The 20,461-nt window shown below is 35.3% G+C and overlaps 2 protein-coding genes and 1 long non-coding RNA gene across 3 annotated transcripts; 1 reads left to right on the top strand and 2 right to left on the bottom strand.

Annotated features, from left to right (window-relative positions):
- Window positions 1–172: 172 nt before the first annotated feature.
- LOC145100303 (uncharacterized) lies at window positions 173–1,100 on the bottom strand. Its single transcript, XR_013704959.1, has 3 exons — window positions 842–1,100; window positions 488–716; window positions 173–390 (listed from the first exon to the last, which is right to left on the bottom strand). It is a non-coding gene; the product is annotated as an uncharacterized LOC145100303 (long non-coding RNA).
- Window positions 1,101–12,081: 10,981 nt separating this feature from the next.
- Window positions 12,082–12,687, top strand: LOC145102332 (uncharacterized). The gene has a single exon (XM_079039717.1). It carries the CDS (start codon window positions 12,108–12,110, stop codon window positions 12,684–12,686), a length of 579 nt encoding a protein of 192 aa, XP_078895843.1. The 5' UTR covers window positions 12,082–12,107; the 3' UTR covers window position 12,687.
- Window positions 12,688–12,789: 102 nt separating this feature from the next.
- Window positions 12,790–18,241, bottom strand: CMT3 (chromomethylase 3). Its single transcript, XM_079039716.1, has 20 exons — window positions 17,863–18,241; window positions 17,285–17,322; window positions 17,083–17,185; window positions 16,825–16,932; window positions 16,610–16,729; window positions 16,251–16,350; window positions 15,950–16,146; window positions 15,544–15,858; window positions 15,378–15,436; window positions 15,226–15,292; window positions 14,733–15,062; window positions 14,574–14,642; window positions 14,387–14,473; window positions 14,210–14,297; window positions 13,986–14,104; window positions 13,780–13,884; window positions 13,660–13,703; window positions 13,516–13,585; window positions 13,311–13,414; window positions 12,790–13,216 (listed from the first exon to the last, which is right to left on the bottom strand). The coding sequence occupies exons 1-20, from the start codon at window positions 18,160–18,162 to the stop codon at window positions 13,045–13,047; spliced, it is 2,595 nt and encodes an 864-aa protein (XP_078895842.1). The 5' UTR covers window positions 18,163–18,241; the 3' UTR covers window positions 12,790–13,044.
- Window positions 18,242–20,461: the final 2,220 nt, after the last annotated feature.

Below are 20,461 nucleotides of genomic sequence, written 5' to 3'. Positions count from 1 at the left end.
ATGAGTTATAGTGTTCACATGATGCTCAAAAAGTTGATAATCCATGTAAACATCAAATCGGCATGCAAATGTGATGTTAGTTTCCGTCTATTTTACTGAGAAAGTCATGTCTCATGCAAATGCAAAAAATATAATTAAGAAAGGGTAAAACTAAAAATTATGCAAAAAATCATAATAAACAACCGCCTTAAGATTTATGTATATATCATATGCTTGATTGGAAGGAAACATTCAAGTCCTTTGTATAATGTATATATCATCAGTTTTAGTATTTAGTTTACAGAACTAGTATCTCGATACAAAACTCTCCGGTTTCTGGTTCTTTTGCAACAGTGGCTGCTAATCCAACAACATAGGAAGATTTCCCAGATGTGTAAAAAGATCTTGAAACTAAGGTTGTTGTGTACCCACAAAAGAAAAAGAAAAAAAAAATTGTCAAACTCTGCACATATTATATATAAAACAAGATTTAAATAGATATGCTTACTTGAGAAACTAAGATTTAGCACAATTTGGATCTCCAACAATACAAACATTGATGCCCCCCGGATATTGATCCCTTCATGGGTGAACTTATGAACTCCACCCAAAAGCATAAGCAGAATTGCTCGCTTGATGTCTTGATGACCAAAAACAGTAGGGGCCATACTCTCAACAAGCTTGTTGAAAAAATCAGGGGTTTTTATCATTTGTTTAACCTCAGCTAGCTCCTCTGCCTACAAAAACAATAAAAATAAAAATATGGTCATTAATCTGATGAAGCAGAGAATAAACAGATTAAATCATTTCTTCAGGCATAAATATTTGAATTTTTTTCTTTGTAAAGTTTATTATATATAACCTTGCTCTTGTTAGAGCCACATTTTCTCTTTGAGGTCTAGCTAGAAAACCAATATATCCACTCTCAATTCCAATTACAGTTGAAATGATTTTCACATCCTCTTCACACCCTTGGAACCCAATAACAGTTTTAACATTCAAAGAAGACTCATGTTTTCCCGCAGAAGATGTTACCTTCATGAAGCTTTGTAATCAACTCAACAACCACATCTACTTCCTCCATGTTTTTCCCACTGCTAAAATCAAAAAAAAAAAAAAAAAAAAAAAAAAAAAAAAAAAAAAAACGAAGAAGAAATACCTTTGTGATGGATAAGGGGAAGAGTATTTGCCAATGCTGTCAACACTTTAAGAAAACCTTCTGAACTAGTAAATAAAAAAAAAGAATGTTGGGAAGTAACCATTTAAACGTAATTGACAACCACATGAGAGGTAAAAATTAAGGTCTGATTCTATCTGTGACAATATGAATACCTAGAAATAAAGACGACAGCGACACAGTGGGGATGGGTGACTATGATGGTTCTGGTCTTCGTCTAGCCATTTCTGTGTAAAATCTACGGGGGTTGAGTTCTTTTCCATGAACCGTTCTCACCAATTACCACCACTACTGGATTCTGATACATAGTTTCTAATATCTTTTCTTCAAACTATGAATTCGAAGGTTCAACATTGAAATTAATTTGAACAACAAGAACTAGGGTTTTGGGTCGATTTGATTTTGAGAGAAATAGGATAATAAACGCAATCAACGTCGACATGTACAATCCATTTTGAGGGGTTGGAAGCAGGAGGAGGTAGGGTTTCATCAACTTCGACTGTGGTGGGTGATGGGATAGATGGTGACAACGGTGTTGCAACACCAGTTGGCAAGAATGCGGAGACTGAGAGATGGAACGAAGTCCGAACCCTAAATCGACCAAATTAGGGTTTTTTAATTTCTAGGATTTCCTAATTATGGTAGACGGGAGGTAGAGTAGGAGTCACCGCTGGAGCAGGTGGTTGTAATGTGCGATGAATGAAGCGCGGCCGACTCTCTGCCAATTCACCGTCACCGGCTGCTTGCTTCTAACTACTCCTGTAAGAACCTCTACCTGCCTGCATCCTCCGAAGCCCCACACGCAGTTTTATCGGTGGCCCAACTGTGGGAGGAAGAAGACTACCCAATCCCGTCTTCTCCCCAAATCACTCCAAAACCTAACCCCTAATTCACTAATTCAAGAAGTGGTGATAGAAACTAGGGTTTTTGTGGGAGACAGAGAAGCAAAATAAGAAGTGAGCCTCATTGTTTGGTCGCCGATTTTATTGTATGGATCAAGAGAAAATGGTGGATAAGACATCGTCATGAATGGCCGGTGGCTGTGTCTAGGGTTAGAGAGAGAGAGAGAGAGATAGAGGAGGGAGAGAATGGCCTTATGCGATTTTACTAGAGATAAGGCGGAGAGAGTGAGAAGTGGTGTATTCAAAATTTTAGAATTTTAGATCCCTCTTTAAAAACGCGCGTTTAGTTAAAAAATATAAAGTGACATTTGTAGAAGACACACACTTAAAATAAGCACCCTCCGTGTTTTTAGTTTTGTTTTGTTTGACACTAATTTCAAGGCACGCACAAATACGTGTCCTCTATCCTTCAAATTTCGGAAAACTGACATTAGATTTTAGGGTACGCACAAATGCACGTCTTCTATCAGTGTGTGTCATTATTTGCGCGTCGTAAAAGGCTGTTTTCTAGTAGTGTTGTAAGGCAAGTATGAGTTGATTAAAGCTTATATATTCTCTTTACCTTTTCATGGATATAAGGATCGTCGAAATCGGATTTATAATGAGGAAGTTATGGCCTTCAGAGTATATTAGGGTTTGAGGGAAACCCTAGTATGCGGGGAGTACTGGTGTGATGGTCGGTATGTGAGGCGTACATTGGAGTACGCTTAGCATATTGTGAAGGGTAGATCATGGATATGAGACCTCGTACGTTAGGCATACGAGAAGTACGCATGGCGTACGAGGAGTTAGTTGAAACCCTAATTTGGGGTGTTATACCATATATAAGCACTTTAAGTCTTTATGGTTGGCCTCTTTACCAGCCTCCAAGCCCCCAAAACCCTAAAAATAATCCCTTAGCCTCCATTGTTATGTATTTGAGCTTATTGTGTCCATCTTTGTGTGTTTTGGTTCATATTCAAGAAGAAGGAATTTGGTGTAAGGTTGTGGATCAAGGAAGAGCTTATGGATCCTGATTCTCTACTTCATTTCTAGCTTCTTTGAGTTAAAAAACTATGACTTTGATCATTATAAGCTTAGATATAGTCTTTATGGGTTTTGGACCCTTTTTGGCCCCATTAATGAGATCAAGTGGTTGGGCACCACTCCAAGAGCTATGAGTTGCCACTCGTGGTGTTTCTGAGGTTCAAAGTCCATAAAGTTAGCACCTTTAAGGTTTAGAATCACCTATGCATGATATTATGTCCATTTAGTGAAAGTAAAGTGTTATATCTTGAGGTTGGGTCCTTTTGGGGCATGCAAAGTCACCAAGTCAGTGACTTTATGGTTCTAGATGTTTATTGGTGTTTAGATATGTGGTTTGGACTTCTGGGCTTAAGCATTAAGTGCTTAAAGAGGGTTTTGGCTTAATGGGTGAGTGCGTTGGGCGTACAAGTCTGTACGCACGACGTACAAGCCATTTAGCTTGTACACGTAGCGTACAGCTGAGTACGCCTCGCGTACTCAGCAGGATGGGTTTTCGATGTTTTGGGCTTCGGTTTAAACCATATTTTGGGCTTAGTGTCTTGGGTCCTGTTAGGCCATCAGGTTTGGGCTGATAATTATTTGTGAAGGCCTACAATGGGATATAGTCCCAATTTGGAAAATTGGGCCTTGGATGGCGAATTTGGTATTTGGACCTTTTGGGATTATTAGGTTTGGGCTTAATCCTTGGTCCAAACTAGGTAAGGGGTAAATTGGTCATTTACATAATTATGGTCTGATGGTTTGGATGGGAATCCAATTGTTAATTAAATGTTATTTGTTATTCATAGCTCGGGGATTGTCGGAATAGCAACCAGGATTATCAGTATGTTTTGGCAGTGCGAGGTGAGTCTCCTCACTGAGTTTAGCGGGTCGAAGGCACCAATGTCGACTCATGGTTTATATGTTAGGATGCTAGATGTTTGTATGACTCTTGAATGTGTTATGTGATGGTATGCTTACCGGGCAAGGCCCGATGCTATTGCATGTGCTAGTAGATTGTATGTTTATATGATTATATGGTTATATGATTATGTGTGTATCGTGCGGGTCCTGGTGATTGATAGATCTGTAATCCGAGCGGGGCTCGATGATGGGCGGGGCCCGATGGGGGGCAGGCGGCCATTATGTGATTTATGTATGTATGGTATGTGGTATCTTGGGGAACTCACTAAGCTTTGTGCTTACGATTTTCAGTTTATGTTTCTGGTGGTTGGGTTTTCAAATGGAAGAGTTCGGGATGATTGCAGAGCACACACCACATGTTTTCTTATTCTGTGATTTACTTTGATAACGATAATGTACTAATAAATCTTTGATTACCTTGGTTTATGAAATTGAGATGGTGTATTATTTTAGTAATTTAATGAAAAGTTTTTGGGTCTTATAAGTAGGATGTTTCAGTAATATTAGTCAATGTTCATACCAATAGATCCATTAATTGTCCATAAATATGATAGATAAACACAACTGGATTACCATTTCCCACCTTTAAAACAAAGATGAAACAGACTAAATAAATGGATTACCATTTCCCACCTTCCAAATTACAACGTAAATAATTTCAAAAAATGGCTTCATTTCATAAGAACACTAGTACATTATATTTTGATGACAAGAACTACAACCAACAATGCCATATATATATATATATATATATATATATATATATATATATATATATATATATATATATATATATATATATATATATATAAACAACCCCACAACTATCTTTAACAAACCCATCAACTAATATTGTTGCTCGATAGCTTTTTCCCCACCTTCATTGACCCATATGAAAAAACAACATCTTGACGTGTCTTGTAAATTTAACGAAGAGGAATGTGTAACAAGATTGAGTAATCACAATCTTAATACCATGGTAATAGATTTCATTTCAATTTCAGATCAAATTGCAATTTACCTTAAAATTATGGCATCCCCAAAATATTTTATTTGGGTTGTATGGTGTTCTTGATACTAATATTGAGCAGGCATCACCACAATACCATTTAACAACCAATATGACTTTGGTATGTGAAACTCTTGAGTTTGTAGACGAAGTTGACATGGTGATTTGGGCTTGAGATGTGTAAATGAGGAAGAAATATGATAGGGGTTTTATAGTATTATTGGATGGGAGGGGGTGTTACATATGACCGACTCTTTACCTACTAAATGGCTAATGTGACAAAAAGAGCACAAATGTTAGGCATTACCACACCTAAAATTGTCACGGGGACAATGTCGCATAAATTTGAAAAACTTAAGGACTTTTAAGTCAATAACCCTTTGTGAAATTTAATGAAACTTCATCTATGGACCATTTGCGAATTTGTTTTAAAAAAAATCAATTAAATTTTATATTAATTATCATACATCAAATAAAATGGCAAATTTCATGTTTTGCATATGTAATTTGCAAAAAAGAAATCTCAACCAAGTTTTTGCTGAGAAATATTACTTTCACTTATGTCATATGCGAATTTATTTTCCCACTTAATTTATTTGTTAGAAAACGTCATTTTCACATATGTTATATGCAAAAAAAAATGTTTTTTCTTATCTAAGTATTTTGTTGATAAATACCATTGTCGCATATGCCATATATGAAAATGAATTTATCATTCTTTTTCCGCTAATGGGACTTCTAGAAACCCTCAAAATATGGTTTAATGGATAAAGTTTCCAACTTTATCCATTTGCATATCTCAAACATTACCTACTCTAAACCTAGGTCTAAAATGAGTCCAAAGCTCCACAAGCTTCATGTATGGATCAAAAGAGAAGTTAAACATTCTCTCAATACACCTTAATGGGTCCCAAAAACAACAAAAACCACCTTCGGAACTAGAGTTATCCAAACTTCATAGAATCATGACAAAATTGGACCAAAGGTGCTTGAAACCTAGATCTAGAAGCATATAACCGTAAAGATCCAAACTTTATAATTTACATAGATTTATGAAGTGACAAGAAGGTTGAAACTTCAATTGATCTAGCTTCTTGTGCAACAAATCAACTTGCTTCTTCTTCAAGATTCACTTGAATGCATCAAGAACACCAAAAATAAAGGAGAGTGGTTAGGATTTCGAGTGTCAGGGTTATAGAGGATGGAGGCCAGTGATAAGAGCAAACCCTAGAAGTTAAAGCCTTTAAATAGCATCCAAAAGCCAAGATCTAGGGTTTTGAGTTGTTCCGGCGATGCGTCGCGCTTTTCCATAAACGCATTGCAATTTTCATAAGGGGTGACGTAACGTATGCATTTTTCCATAGATACGTCATGTTTTTCACTTCCCGCACAACACCAATTTTCTTATTTCAATAAAATTTCCTATTAATAACTTATCCGTAAAACGGACATTACAAGTAAATTAACCTAAGCTCAATATGTCACTTTAGGATCGATGTCATTAGTGAATTCAGAAAAATGATCGTGCTTTTATATCCTTTTGTGTGGGATATATGTTGGTTTTTAGATGAGTGGGTCATTATGTTTTAAAGTAGTCAAACGTCTCTCTAAATAAGGTTATTATCAGCCATAATGTGAACCACGTGTAAACATATGTAGTCAATATAATATTTATCTTTCTATTGGTTGAGAGTGTTATACTATTGGACCCCTCAATGAATGGAAAACATATGAGTTCATGGTCATACCTGAACGATATTGACAAGTTGTTCAATTTAGCTTGACGATTTTATTCAAGTTCCATACGGAGAACATATCATTGAACTAATATGAGAACGATTAGAACAATGTCTGAAGTTTCATTGATATCATAACAAAGGGATATTATACGACAAGTCATTTAACATTATAAGTTAATTTGTGTTTTGTATAAACAAACATTCATATGTAGTTAGGAAATCGGTGTAGTACTAGACGCTTACTATTGTCAGCATAGTTAACTGTTTTTGTCCCATACACAAGTCGGGTATGTTGGATTTATGTGTAAAATAACTATCTTTCTAATTATATATGAACATATGGGGAACGCAGAAAGAGCAATAATATACTAACCAAATAATATATGCAGTATATATTATTCAATCAAAACAAATAAAATAAATAAAATGTTTATTATTGGTAAGCAAAATAATAAAAAAAAAAATTATTGTTTATAGATCGTGATAAGTGAGTCAAATAATAAGGTGGGTTAGTTAATTAATCAGAGTTATTAATTAATTAGGCTTGGGATTTAAACCATATGTAACAACGCGACTCTGAGGTACAAGTTTTAAGCATATTATGACATATTTATGGACCTACTCGACGAGTTGGTTGCCCCCAACTCGTCATGTAGATGCGGGTTAGCCAGCGTGGATTATTGGATCTACTCGACGAGTCGGAGGACCCGGACTCGACGGGTAGGAGCTGGGAGATGAAACCCTAATTTTTATGGTTTGCCGCATATTCAAAGGACCTTAAGTCCCTTCCTCCAGTCATTTACCATCCCCCTTGACGGCTGAGAGAAACCCTAATTGATATTACCTTGTTCTTGAGTGTTTGTGAGGTTTAAAGAGTGATTTTGGTGCATTTTGTGAAGGAGGTGCGAAGTATAAGAAGCTTGGGGTAGAGAGGAGATTGTGGATCCAACTCTACTTCATCTTGGCATCATGGACGAGTCAGTAAGCTGCACTCGACGAGTTGGGTCAACATGGACTGTTGACCTTGACCGTTGACTTTGACTTTGACCAAGGGTTGACCAGTTTGACTTCTGGGGGTGTTGTAGTAAATTGAAAATTTATGGAGGTGGTCTTATGGTGAATATAGGTGGTGGAGTTCGTGGCTATGATTCGAGAGTTTGAGCTTTTCATTTCAGTCGACATTTGTGAGATGAGTTCTCTTCACTATACTAAGGGGTCTAAGGCACCAAGGTCGGCCCATTGGATTTGATATCCTAGTAGTTGTTGATATGTCGGGTATGATTTAGTATTGCATGCTAGTTGGTATGATAGTCTGAGAGTGGTTATGCATGCTCGTTGTTGTAATAGTTGGTAGATCTGTAGGACTACCTGTGATATGGCCTGATTATCTGTATGCATAGTTAGTATTATATGTCGACATATTATGTGGGTAAGGTTGAGGTTACACTACTCCGTGTGGTGACCAACAAACCCTGGAGTATGCCAGATATGAGCTGAGGGCCAAGGGAGCATGCCAGACTCATACTGAGGACTCCTAATCATTCCAGATACGAGCTGAGGGCGAGGAGAGCATACCATACTCGCACTAAGGGCTAGTCATTTTGTTACAGTCCAAGGACTAAGGGAGCAAGCTAGATATGAGATGTGGGCCTGTAGGGAAAGCCAGGCTCATACTGTGGGCTCAGGGGTAATCCAGTATGTAGAGTTGTTAACCCATTACATGTTGTTATTATGTGTGCTATTTGTTATGTATCGGTATTTTAGGGGAACTCACTAAGCTTCTGGCTTACAGTTTCAGCTTTCGTTTCAAGTACATGAGATGATCGCGGGAAGGCAAAGGCATGATCGTACAGCTCCTCACATTTTATGATTTTGTTTTTTGGGATACTTTGACGCTAAACTATTTTGAAAACAAGTTTTGTAATAATTATTGATTTTGAAATGTTTTAAAAGGTTTAAATTTGGCTCAAAATTTATGGATGTTACACCATATAGAAAGCCTTATTATTGGTGATTTTAGTGTCACTTGGTATTTTGTGTAATTGAAAACTGACATGTGAGCTAAGGGGCTTATCGTTTGTACTTTATATTATATGTTTGGTGATGCGGAGTGCATGCATATATAAGATCGAATTATAAGACGGTACAACAGAAAGGCGGGGGTCAAGGGGATCCTGCCCCCTTGCAGGGTTCGAAGGGCAGCGCCCCAAAATGTCTTTGGAAATTTGAATTGGTTATAATATGGAAAAACCGAATTCTAATGGGTGATTATGATAAAACTGATAAATCTTATCAATTTTGGTACCATTGATTATTCCATTAAATTCGTGATTCTCCTAACTAATATAGAAGACAGAAACCCTAATATTTCTAGTATAAATTCGTGTTCAGAACCCTCTGACGATTTGGCTTGTGTTTTTGTGCCAAGATACACAAGTGTCCTTTTAGATTATCCTAGATTGGATTTCCTGTAACCCAAGCAGGGTGGAAATATCAGTTCGGAAAGTGAACTTACACGATCCAAGAGAAATCTGGTTCTCTACCATCACCCTACTCAAATATCCTCCAACAATCGAACGGATATTCTCGTCTAGTGGAGATAGCAGAATCAATCCATGATTTGACCACCAAGTTCACAAAACTAGAAAAGTTGGAAGGCAATGATTTCAGGTGTTGGTAGAAGAAGATGTTATTCATGCTGACCACGTTGAAGGTTGTGTATGTGCTGAGTACTCCAAGGAAAGAAGTTATGGATAATGAGACATTGGAAGAAACCAGAAGGAGGAGAAAGTGGGACAACGATAACTACATCTGCAGAGGACACATTCTAAATGGTATGGTTGATTCTTTATTTGATATCCATTCTGAGGCTAAAAGTGAAAATGAGTTGTGGGACACTCTTGAATCAAAATACATGGCTGAGGATGCTTCTAGCAAGAAGTTTCTGGTCAATGATTTTAATAACTATAAAATGGTTGATTCAAGATCTGTCATGGAACAATACAGCAAACTCCTCTGCGTTTTGGGTCAATTCAAAATGCACAACATGAATGTGTGTGTGTGTGTGTGTGTGTGTGTATATATATATATATATATATATATACATATATATATATATAGAATTATAAGCCGGTACGACAGAAATGAGGGGTCAAGGGTGCAGCGCCCCAAATGGTCTTCGGAAATTTGAATTAGTTACATTATGGAAAAACCGAATTCTAATGGGTGATTATGGTAAAATTGATAAATCTTATCAATTTTGGTAACCATTGATTATGCCATTAAATTTTTTATTCTCCTAACTAATATAAAATACTGGAACCCTAATCTTTCTTGTATAAATTCGGCTCCTTATTTGAGTCGCTATATACCCCTCTTAGCTCTCCTTCTTCTATACGAACTCAGAACCCTCTGGCGATTTGGCTTGTATTACTATGCCTAGATACACAATTGTCTTTTTGGATTATCCTAGACTGAATTTCCTGTAACCTATGCATAGGGTGGAAATATCAGTTCAGAAAATGAACTTATACGATCCAAGAGAAATCTGGTTTTCCACCATCACCCTGCTCAAATATCCTCCAACACTTATCTTGTTAAAAACTCACTTCAAAATCTAACTTATAAGGAAAGGATTGAGCAGTTAGCATTTTCAAACCCCCCCCCCCCCCCCCCCAATCCCCCTGCATCATCTCTTTATTTTTCGACAATATTAAGCCACCCCTAACTCCTCCTTCTTTTTGGTTTTCGGTTTTGATCAAGAACAAGGAAGAGTATGTTGTTTATTGATTGCTTGAAGAACTTACATATTTTATGTCTCTTGGTTGCTTGTATGGATACTCTTAGAAGTCTTCCTTCTCGAACATAATTTCTACATCAACCCTCGTCATAATTGATTATAAGTATAATCTAAAAACATTATGGTTGATGTTGGTTAATTTAGTTTTACATAAATTGATCATTTCTTCGTGGAAATTGGTTTATACATAAATTGTTTATTTGTTTATGTTGCATTTTTGGTGCTTGAAATTGTTTTCAGCATGCTCGATTTTCGATATTATGAATATCTATATTTTGGTTTAATATTTATTTAAAATGGTGTTCTCTATTTAGATGCTTCATTTATAAAATTAAATGGGTGCTTAGTTTTAAAAATATAATCATTACATAACAAGTAACTACTCAAGAAAGTCATAAGGGAAGTAATGGATCCATGCATGGTTTATGTTCATCTCGTTTTGAACGTGATGGAGAACTGAAAAACAATAAACCAAAAACAACTTAATCAACATTCTATTTGGATTTTAATTGATTATGTTTAATTAATTTTTATGACAATTTGTATTTGGATTTTTAAATGGTTATTGTGTAATTTTGATTGTGTATGACAATTTATATGTTTTTATAATTATTCAGCAACTTCATCCATTACAGTATAGAATAACAGGTAATATGGTCATTTTTCATTATTCAGCACAGTCAATCACAATCATATGTATAATCAAACAGCATGGTTTCTTAGTCAGAAAACTTACCCGACAACACTTTTTCGGACAACAACTATTAAACGGAACCTAAGCAAGAGTAGAAAGAGTTGTAATCCAAAATCTTAACTCATGTGTGAAGTATGTTGGTAAATAAACCCAAAATAAAGTAGTTGAAAGGTAAAAATTACTACAATTTAATAAAGGTAACTAAGTCCGAAATCCAAAAGTAGTCAAGTACGTATATACATTTCGGATAATATGGTATTTTGGAAACTATATAAAAAGTCAGTTATAAAGAGATGTTGGGATGGTCATTTATGTGATTATATATTCTATCTTCTTTTTCTTTTATTTATATAATCAAAGACCATATAAAGAAGAATCTTTGTTTTCCGACTCTCCACTGAATCAATGCATATATATAGCTTAGTCGATTAAATCTTGTTGGAGCACTTCAGATACAAAGAAACTAAGACATATTTAAACTTCAACATACCCCATATCATATTGATTATGTATTTATATTTCTATCTTGAAATTTGCCATGATGTAATCATGTTACTATTTTGTCCCATAATTACATGTTTTATGACAGTGACAACCATAACAACATACTTTACGAAAATGACCTCCATAATTATATAATTTTATGAAAATGACCACCATATGCATACAAAACTTCAAAAACAAAAACATCTTCAACCGAATAGAGTGGAAGGTACGTAGTATACAAACTCAAATTCACTACCATCTACACACAAAACAAACAAAACAACATTCAACCCTAATCTCATCTCCTCCCATATATAATCCAACACCTTACAAATGAAACAATCCACAAACACAAAACCCATTCATTTTCAATCCTCAACTCAAACAAACAAAATGGACACACCAAAACAAAGATCGAGAAAATGTCTCAAAATATGTTGCGGCTTAATGGTTGCACTAATCGTCATTTTCATCATTGTTTCTATCATCTTGTATTTCACAGTCTTTAAACCGAAAGACCCACGGATCACCGCCCACCCGACAAAACTTGAAAACGTGCAATTCCAGCTCATACCAAATGTAAGCATAAATGCAACCCTAGTTTTAACATTAACGATTGATAACCGTAATTATGGAGGGTTTAAGTTCAAGGACTCCATTGCAAATGTTTATTACCGAGGAATGTTAATAGCTGAGGTCCCTGTTGAGCATGCACAAGTTCCAGCTCGTGGTAGTTTTACCTTGACTACATCTGCGAATATTACAGGGGGTAAAATGGCAACGGACCCTAATTTTTACAGTGATATAGGTTCTGGTTGGCTTAATTTTACCTCGACTTCAACAATGTATGGGAAGGTTACTCTTTTGAAGATAATTGGGGTTAAAGCTAAAGTTGATAATTTGTGTGATATCTCTGTCGACATTTTGAAGCTAGAAGTTGATCCCAAATGTCATTCCAAAGTGGAATTCTAAGAATCGATTTAAATTTCTGTTGATGTATATATGTCTATATTTCCTTTGTATTCAGTGAGTATATTATATTGTTTTGTTTTAAGTTGATAGAGTAAAATCAGAATTCAGAAAAGATACAAGTGGCATCGATAAAATACATTGAAAGACAATAAGAGTTGTGGCATTATCAGTATCACATGCATCATTGCAAAGTTACAACAGGAAGAAGGCAATGTTTGAACCTCAAAACTGCATATAAATTAAAAGGCTACTACATGATGAAGATGGGTAATTCCACAGCCAATTTGTGGCTAAAGCGGATTGATGATGAAAAAAAGGTCTCTTCCTTCGTTACTAATTATTAACTGCTTTAAAATAATTACTCATTTTCTTGAACCACAGAAGGAGATGTCGCCGGTTGTAGGTTTGGGAATTTTGGAGGCAAACTGAAAACAGGCTCACCACCTGCGTTTCCCTTACATGACATTCCCAGTGAGTACCCTAAGGCTCTTGCTACTGGAACAGCTACCGCATTTCCAACTTGAATGTACCTGTTAAGTGTTAAATATAAACAAGTTTATCAGGAAACAACAATCTACTTTTTTCTTTTATACTTTACAAATTAAAACAGAGTTTATTTCGTACCTTTCTTTGATGGGGCCCAGAAGTTTATAGTAATCAGGGAAACCTTGAAGTCTAGCATTCTCACGAATAGTCAGCACTCGATCTTGAAGAGGGTGAAGAATTGCCTGGAAAAAAAAACATATCCAAGTCAGCTATACGTAAATGACATATTTGGTCCCTCAACTTTTTAAAATGAAGATGATTTTTAGTTTGTATGGTTTTTTACCTGGTTGTGAGGCTCTGCTCTTGTGACAACTGTTGGTACAGTTTCATCCCACCATAGTCGCCCAAAGGGTCTGTATGTATTTTCATGAAATTATAAATAAATTCATATATAAAAAATTAAAAACTTAGCATATAAAACACTTACTTTTGTGATCGACCATCCACAAAAGTCATAGCATAATCGGGAACCTGTCATTACACAAAACAAAAAATAAATATCTAGTGAAGAAAAAAGAGCATGTATATGGGGAATGAAGACACCTACCAATGGCTTTCCAGAAGGTAAGTAGACTCTTTCGACATCAGGATCCCATTCAACATGATTGTCAGCTTTAACCCTGACACCTTTCAAATCCCGGAAATTTGCACCCTTCAAAGTTTAAACACAAATTAAACTTTTAAAAATTACAATGTCACTGCCACGTCATATAAAAAAAATAAGGGAGAGTAGAATGAAAATGTATGGCAGACCTTTTTCTTAGGGATTTGGCAGACACGTTGGTAATCATCGTCGTTTAGCTTCAGTGGACGATGATCATATAGAAGATGATCTGAAGCTTCTTTACCAGATGCCACACACCCAGGCATATCTAGATTACAGTTTTTAATAAACATCAGAAAAAGAAATAGAGAAATTAAACTAAAAATCTAAAACAAATATGAAGCAATTAGAGTGAAAAGTAAGTTAGACTCACCGGTCTTTTTGAGACTAATGAACTTTTGGAATTCTGTTTTGGGTTTTCCCCCGTAGGGCATTTCATCTCTTGTCTCGTCATTTGGTACCTAACAAATTTAAATTTAACAAGTTAATTCTCATCCTTAAAATAAATAATAAAAAAAAAAAAAAAAAAAAGATTGGATGTTGTACTTACAGGAGGAAGATCAGAAATGGCGTCACCCAGGTAGAGTTCTTTCTCTAATTCAACTTTAAGACCATCGTCATGAACAACAGTATTTGACTGCATCCATCAAGTAAAATAGCCCAAAAAAGGTTTAACTTTTACTTATTTCTTATTTAATTTGAAATTTGAAATTCCTTTATGGTACGAGAAACAATACCTCAAATTCCAATGGAGACACTCCCCTCGTGACGACGTTATGCGTGGGTAAAGGGTACTGCGGTAATTTCTGCAAAACGAAAAACAAATTGTTTTTTTATTTATCATTCGAACAGTTAGACCGGTTTAAGCTTAGGAATAGGATTTAGGGTTTAATTACCTCACTAGGCCGGGCACCCCACATGAACATACGTCTGCGGAACTGTGGAAGTCCGTAAGAACCGGCAACCATTAAACCGACCCGGGCTTGGTAGTTCATGGACACGAGCCGGCCCAAAGCATATCGGCCCAGAAACCCTTTAGCGAACTTGACGATATCCACCACGTTTTCCATTAACGCAAATCTTGGCTTTAGATACTCTACAATGTCCATGTAGACAACAAGTTGTTTGTTTTTTTCGTCTTCTAGAGGTTTGTCTTTGTTCCTAAAACGGTTGAATCCACTTATCCCTTGACATGGAGGGCCACCCGTGATGACGTCAACATCCCCCTACAAAAGTTGATGAATTTGTTAAATTCCAAAAGATCTCTTTTTACTTTATGTCTTCATGTTGTGAAAGGTACTTTAGGTATTTTATCATTAATCAATGACTTAATATGTCAAATGGAAAGTTGTAATTTTCAGATAAAAGAAGCATGTAATGTGAACTTACAGGCAAAGGCAAAAGCTTTGATTTGAAACCATTAACAACAAACTCTTTTATCTTGTCATGACAATCACTGATTCAAATAAATCAAACGTAAGTCAAATTATGGAATTACGAAATTAAGTGAAGAGAAAAAATAATCAACTATATTTCCATACCTTAAGCCCTCTATTGGCTCCCAGGTGTCTTCTTCAGGCCCATAACCCTTCCACCGGATCTAATCAAAAAAATTAATATTATATCAAAAACTGAAATTACCAAAATACCCTTGTCACATCTGTTTCTGGAAATGATAATGCTTGTAACAGGGAATAGCTAAGATACCTTAAGGTAAACCCCAGGCTTCTTTAACTCCTTTGGATCACCATAGCATATGGACAAAATCTGCTCGACCTCAAAAATTTCCACATTATCTACATCAACATCATCCTCTTCTTCTTCATCATCTTCTTCAATGACTGCAGGTTCTTCTTTCTGTTGAGATTCACCACCTCCAACTAAGGAATAAGACTGGCAAAGCTTCTCCCACTCTTTCAGCAATTGCAGAAAATCTTCTGCTGATTCATTCCTCACCTCTGTCTCTGGATGGTTCAGCTTCAAGCTTTGACATGCATATTGATTCAAATCAACAGCCCACCTCTGCATTTACAATATAAAATAAAATCAAGAGTTATGGATCATGAAGCTAAAAGGTAGGCACTTAAATTTTCACCATTTTATTGATACATACAGTGACAAGGTTAACATCAGCCATATTAGCACCCAAACAAAGTCCTGTAGACATAGCCCCACAACCTGAGTAAAGATCTAGCATTCTCATTTCTGATCTTTTGTTGTTTTGACTTTGAGATTCTTCATTAACAGCTCCATTAACATCAGACTCAGATGAAATGGTTGAATCGGACTCATTCCCATCTGCTTCAGCATCTGCAGTTTGTTGTTAAAGCGTATGCAAAGATTAATCACTTGCTAAAATTATAGTTTAAATAATAATATATATACATCATTCAGTTTGATATAGGAAAATGTACCAGGTGGCAAGTTCTGATAAGTTGAATAAGGCACCAAGTATGACATGTCATAGTAGTAGTCTCCATCACCAAGTTTTGCTTGCTTCTCACTTACATCAGCCTAAAAAACAACCAAAATTACACAAAAGATCAAATAAAATAACTAAATGCAAGAGCTAACTACTTTTATTACATTGTTTCTTATAGAATCTCACATTTTTTACTTATTAGAACCAATACTACGGCAACATCATCCATATAGAAAGGAATTTTAACTGTTATAATTGGGTAGATTTTTTCTAAGTGTGATGCTATAATAAGAAAACTGAAAACTGCAATGCTATAATGATAAGAAATGAAAATATGTCGTCATTTCTTACATCTAAAGGCACCCGCACTATTTTAAGCTTTTGCAAGAGGCAATCAAGAGGATTGTCATCCCTGATTTCAGAAAGGAAGACACGCTTATCATCAATTAAGTTTGAACAAGCTTGAATAATCTGAAAAAGGCAAAAAGAAAGGTCTGTGTTAGGAAGAAAAGACACTAAACTATCAAATAATTAAGTCAAGAAGCATAGTTTAGTGAAAAGCTTACTGTATCTTTAGCCCTGTAGAACCATTGAGCACTAAAATATGAAGTTCCATCCACTCCTTCAAACATCTCTACAACTCTACAGATGTAACTGTCTTCACCCTCACCAGCCTGTATAAAAAAGCAAATAATCTTACTTAGATAAACTTTAGTTACTAAAATATGGAGAAAACATGGATTTTTGACTTTTAATTTTTTAAGTGAGAACACAAACAGTAAGTGTCACACATAAAAACAACTTAAAAGTAGACAAAAAGGTACCTGGACATAACCATCGTCTCCAAGCTTGAACAGAACACGGCCATCAACAAGTGCTTCAGTAAAGTGTCTTTTAGCTTGCATAAGCTCCTTTGGTGGCTCCACCCTATAATATGACACAATTTATTTATCCACTTCACAAAAACAAGACTTAATGATTGCCTTTTTAGTTTTACTACTTTAATCAATAGAATAATGTTCTTACCCTTTTGGGGTTTCCAAGCTCTCTATCTTTCCAGCCTTCTGTAATTCCAGAAAAATAATTAAATATGTGATTAAATCTATGTGTAGTAATCTACCAAACTTAAACATATGAAAGAAGCTTTGATCCACAGATTGATATAATCTAAACATTTGAAGAGTAAGACTATAATCCATAGCTTGGCATGGTTGATAACAGATTAAGCAGATTTTACAGCAATCAAGTTTGTTACTAGTGAGCATTCAAATCCATGAGAGGCATCATAGAACTACTTTTGCAATGTTTACAGCTATAGATGTATAACAAGCATACCTAAAGTAAATGTCATATATTATTATGAGTTTGTCTACTAAAAAAAATATGCTAGATGTCTACACTTTCGTGAGCAACTATAGCCTCTGTTAGATGATTTGCACGTATGCAACATCAGCTAAAACCCTATTCACGTCAATTAAAGGTATTCCACCGGTTAATAGTTGATTAGGTACCCTAATATTTAATCTACATTCCACTCCACACAACCAAAACCAAATTTGTGGTACGCCAAGTTAAAAGTCAAGCTGAGTCAAAGAAACCCTCACATTTTTTTGCAGGTACCTAAGAGGCCATCGCTGTCGAGCTTCTTCGGCAGGAACCGGATCTCCAACAAATCGACTCTCCTCCGCATCCTCTACCTCGTCCTTCACCTTCTCCTTCGCCTTCGACCTCACCTTTGGCTTCTCCGACTTTCCACCGGAGCTTTTCGCCGGAGATACCAGACCGGGAACCACAGAAACTTCCTCATCCTCTTCCTTCTTTTCTTCTATCTTTGGCCGTTTCTCTGAAGAAACCAATGCATCGTCCTTGGAGGCAGATGACGACCTTCTCTTTGCCCTTGGCATTTTCAGACGGCGATGAGAGAGAAAACGAGGGAAGAGTGCGGCGGAGACAATATGTAATTAGAGCGCGTGTAGAGAGAGACAGGGTCGCGAGGGTTTATAAGAGGGGCATTTTGGGCGGGAAGTAAAAAGTGTGTTCCGCGTCTGTCGCTTAATTGGATTTGAATGGTGATTTTAGATCTGGAGGGAAAATTCTGAACGTTGCAAATAAAACTAAATCATAAGTGTTGATAATAGAGATTTCTAGTCATATAAATTATATTAGGTGTGAGACCCGTGTATTACACGGGTTTATTAAAAATAAAAAATTAATATCAATATATAAATATGAAATATTTTATAATGTAATACTTTACATAACAAAATGTAATCTTCTGAAAATTTGCAAAAAAAATTAAATCTTTTGAAGTATTTATGAGAATTTATTACCAAATTAATAGGATGATTTTATTTCCTTATAAAACCCATTATAATTTTATGGAATTTTATTTTAAGAAAATGGAAATCCCTTAAAAATGACAAGTGGAAAATAAAATTTCTAAAATTCTTACAAAATGACAAGTGTCAAAATGAAGGAGAAAATGACATGTGGCAAAAAAAACATTCATTTATTAAAGAGGATGATTAACTGATTATATATATATATATATATATATATATATATATATATATATATATATATATATATATATATATATATATATATATAAAGATATTAATTGACATTGACTTAACCCATTTTGATCAGTGTTTTAAAAACCGGTTCGAACCGGAGTTGATGACGGTTCGATTTGGACCTGTTTTATAACGATTACTTGACCGGATTGAACCGGTCGGTTTTGGTAAAAATTCAGTTCAACCGTCTAAATTGAACTGGACTGAATTGAACCGGATAGTCTTAGATTTTTGTATTTGTTTGGGCTTCTTTGTTTGATTTTGGCTTTTATAATGATTTTTTTACATGTTGCGTTGTATTTATCATTTGTAATACTAAAAATATGACAAGTTTTGTAATCACTATATGAGTTATAATTAAAAACATATAAAAATATAGAACCGATTTGACCATCTGTTTAAACAGAAAAACATCACCCAACCGGTTCAATTAAAAAACCGATTTTTAAAAGATTGATTTTGATTTGAAGTACAAAAGTTCAACATGTCTAATGTCGTTTTTAAATTTTCAATAAATAATTAAAATTTTATGAGATCATTAAAATAGACATCTCTTTTATGAATGGTAAGGATTGGTCATATGCAATGTCATTAAAACGAAGTCGTTTTTGTGATTATAGTAATGATCAATTTTTTGGCATATGCCCACAGTGACATCTATGAAAATGTTGGATGGCATAGAGTATGTGTACAAATTTTCATTTTTATATTTTTCCTTTATTTTTATAAAATAAAAAAAAAGACAATAAATCACAAATGGTCCTTATGGAATAAAGTTTTCTCCTGAAATGGTCCTTATGGATTAAAGTTTTCTCTTTATATGGTCCTTATGAAACTTTTTTTTGTATCGATGGTCCATTTCAACCAAAGTTGTCAGGCCAATGGTCCTTCCGTGATATAACATTTGAGTTTCCAGTACATATCTTGTTATGCCTTTAATTTGTTTAATTCGTTGAAAATCTAAAATTTGTCCGGAGGGCTCAGGACACCCATTTAATGTATGAAACGCGCCCAGGCCCATAGTTTGTTCATTTTTTTAGGATTTGCGAGTTATTTAATGGACATTAACCCCTATGGTCAATGTTGTAAAACTCGCCGAGTTGGCCGATTACTCCTCTGAGTACTCGCTAATCCCCCCCTTGCCGAGGCGAGTTACATAATTCCGAGTACTCCCCGATCGGCCCCTTACGAACTGAGTGGTGTTGTGAAATTCAGTCAACTCGATGATTAATATGTATAATATACTTAATGATTTATTATTTAACACACACACATGTGATTATTACTACATATATATCTTAAATTTTCAGTACTTATTCACGAAATGAGACCATTATGTGTTTTTCATTTTTTTGTGTATTCACATGTATCCAATTTTGTTATATATTTCAATCAACTTATGATTTTATCTTATGATTTTGACATATATAATTTCCCTAAAAATATTTCTACACAAATTTCCAAATCCGAGTACTCCCCGAGTACTCCCGAGTACTCGCTACTCGGTAGTCGGCCGAACAGGTACCGAGTAACGAGTTCTACAACCTTGCCTATGGTTTTGTCATTCTTAGACTTCATTAACCTTTGAACAAATCTTGTAAAACCTTAGCCTCCCTTTTAGAATTTT

This window comes from Lactuca serriola, chromosome 4, assembly GCF_051521515.1.
Source record: "Lactuca serriola cultivar US96UC23 chromosome 4, Lser_US96UC23_V15, whole genome shotgun sequence".
NCBI lineage: Eukaryota > Viridiplantae > Streptophyta > Magnoliopsida > Asterales > Asteraceae > Lactuca > Lactuca serriola.
Note: the sequence above shows the minus strand (reverse complement) of the source record. Positions and strands in the feature narration are given on the sequence as shown.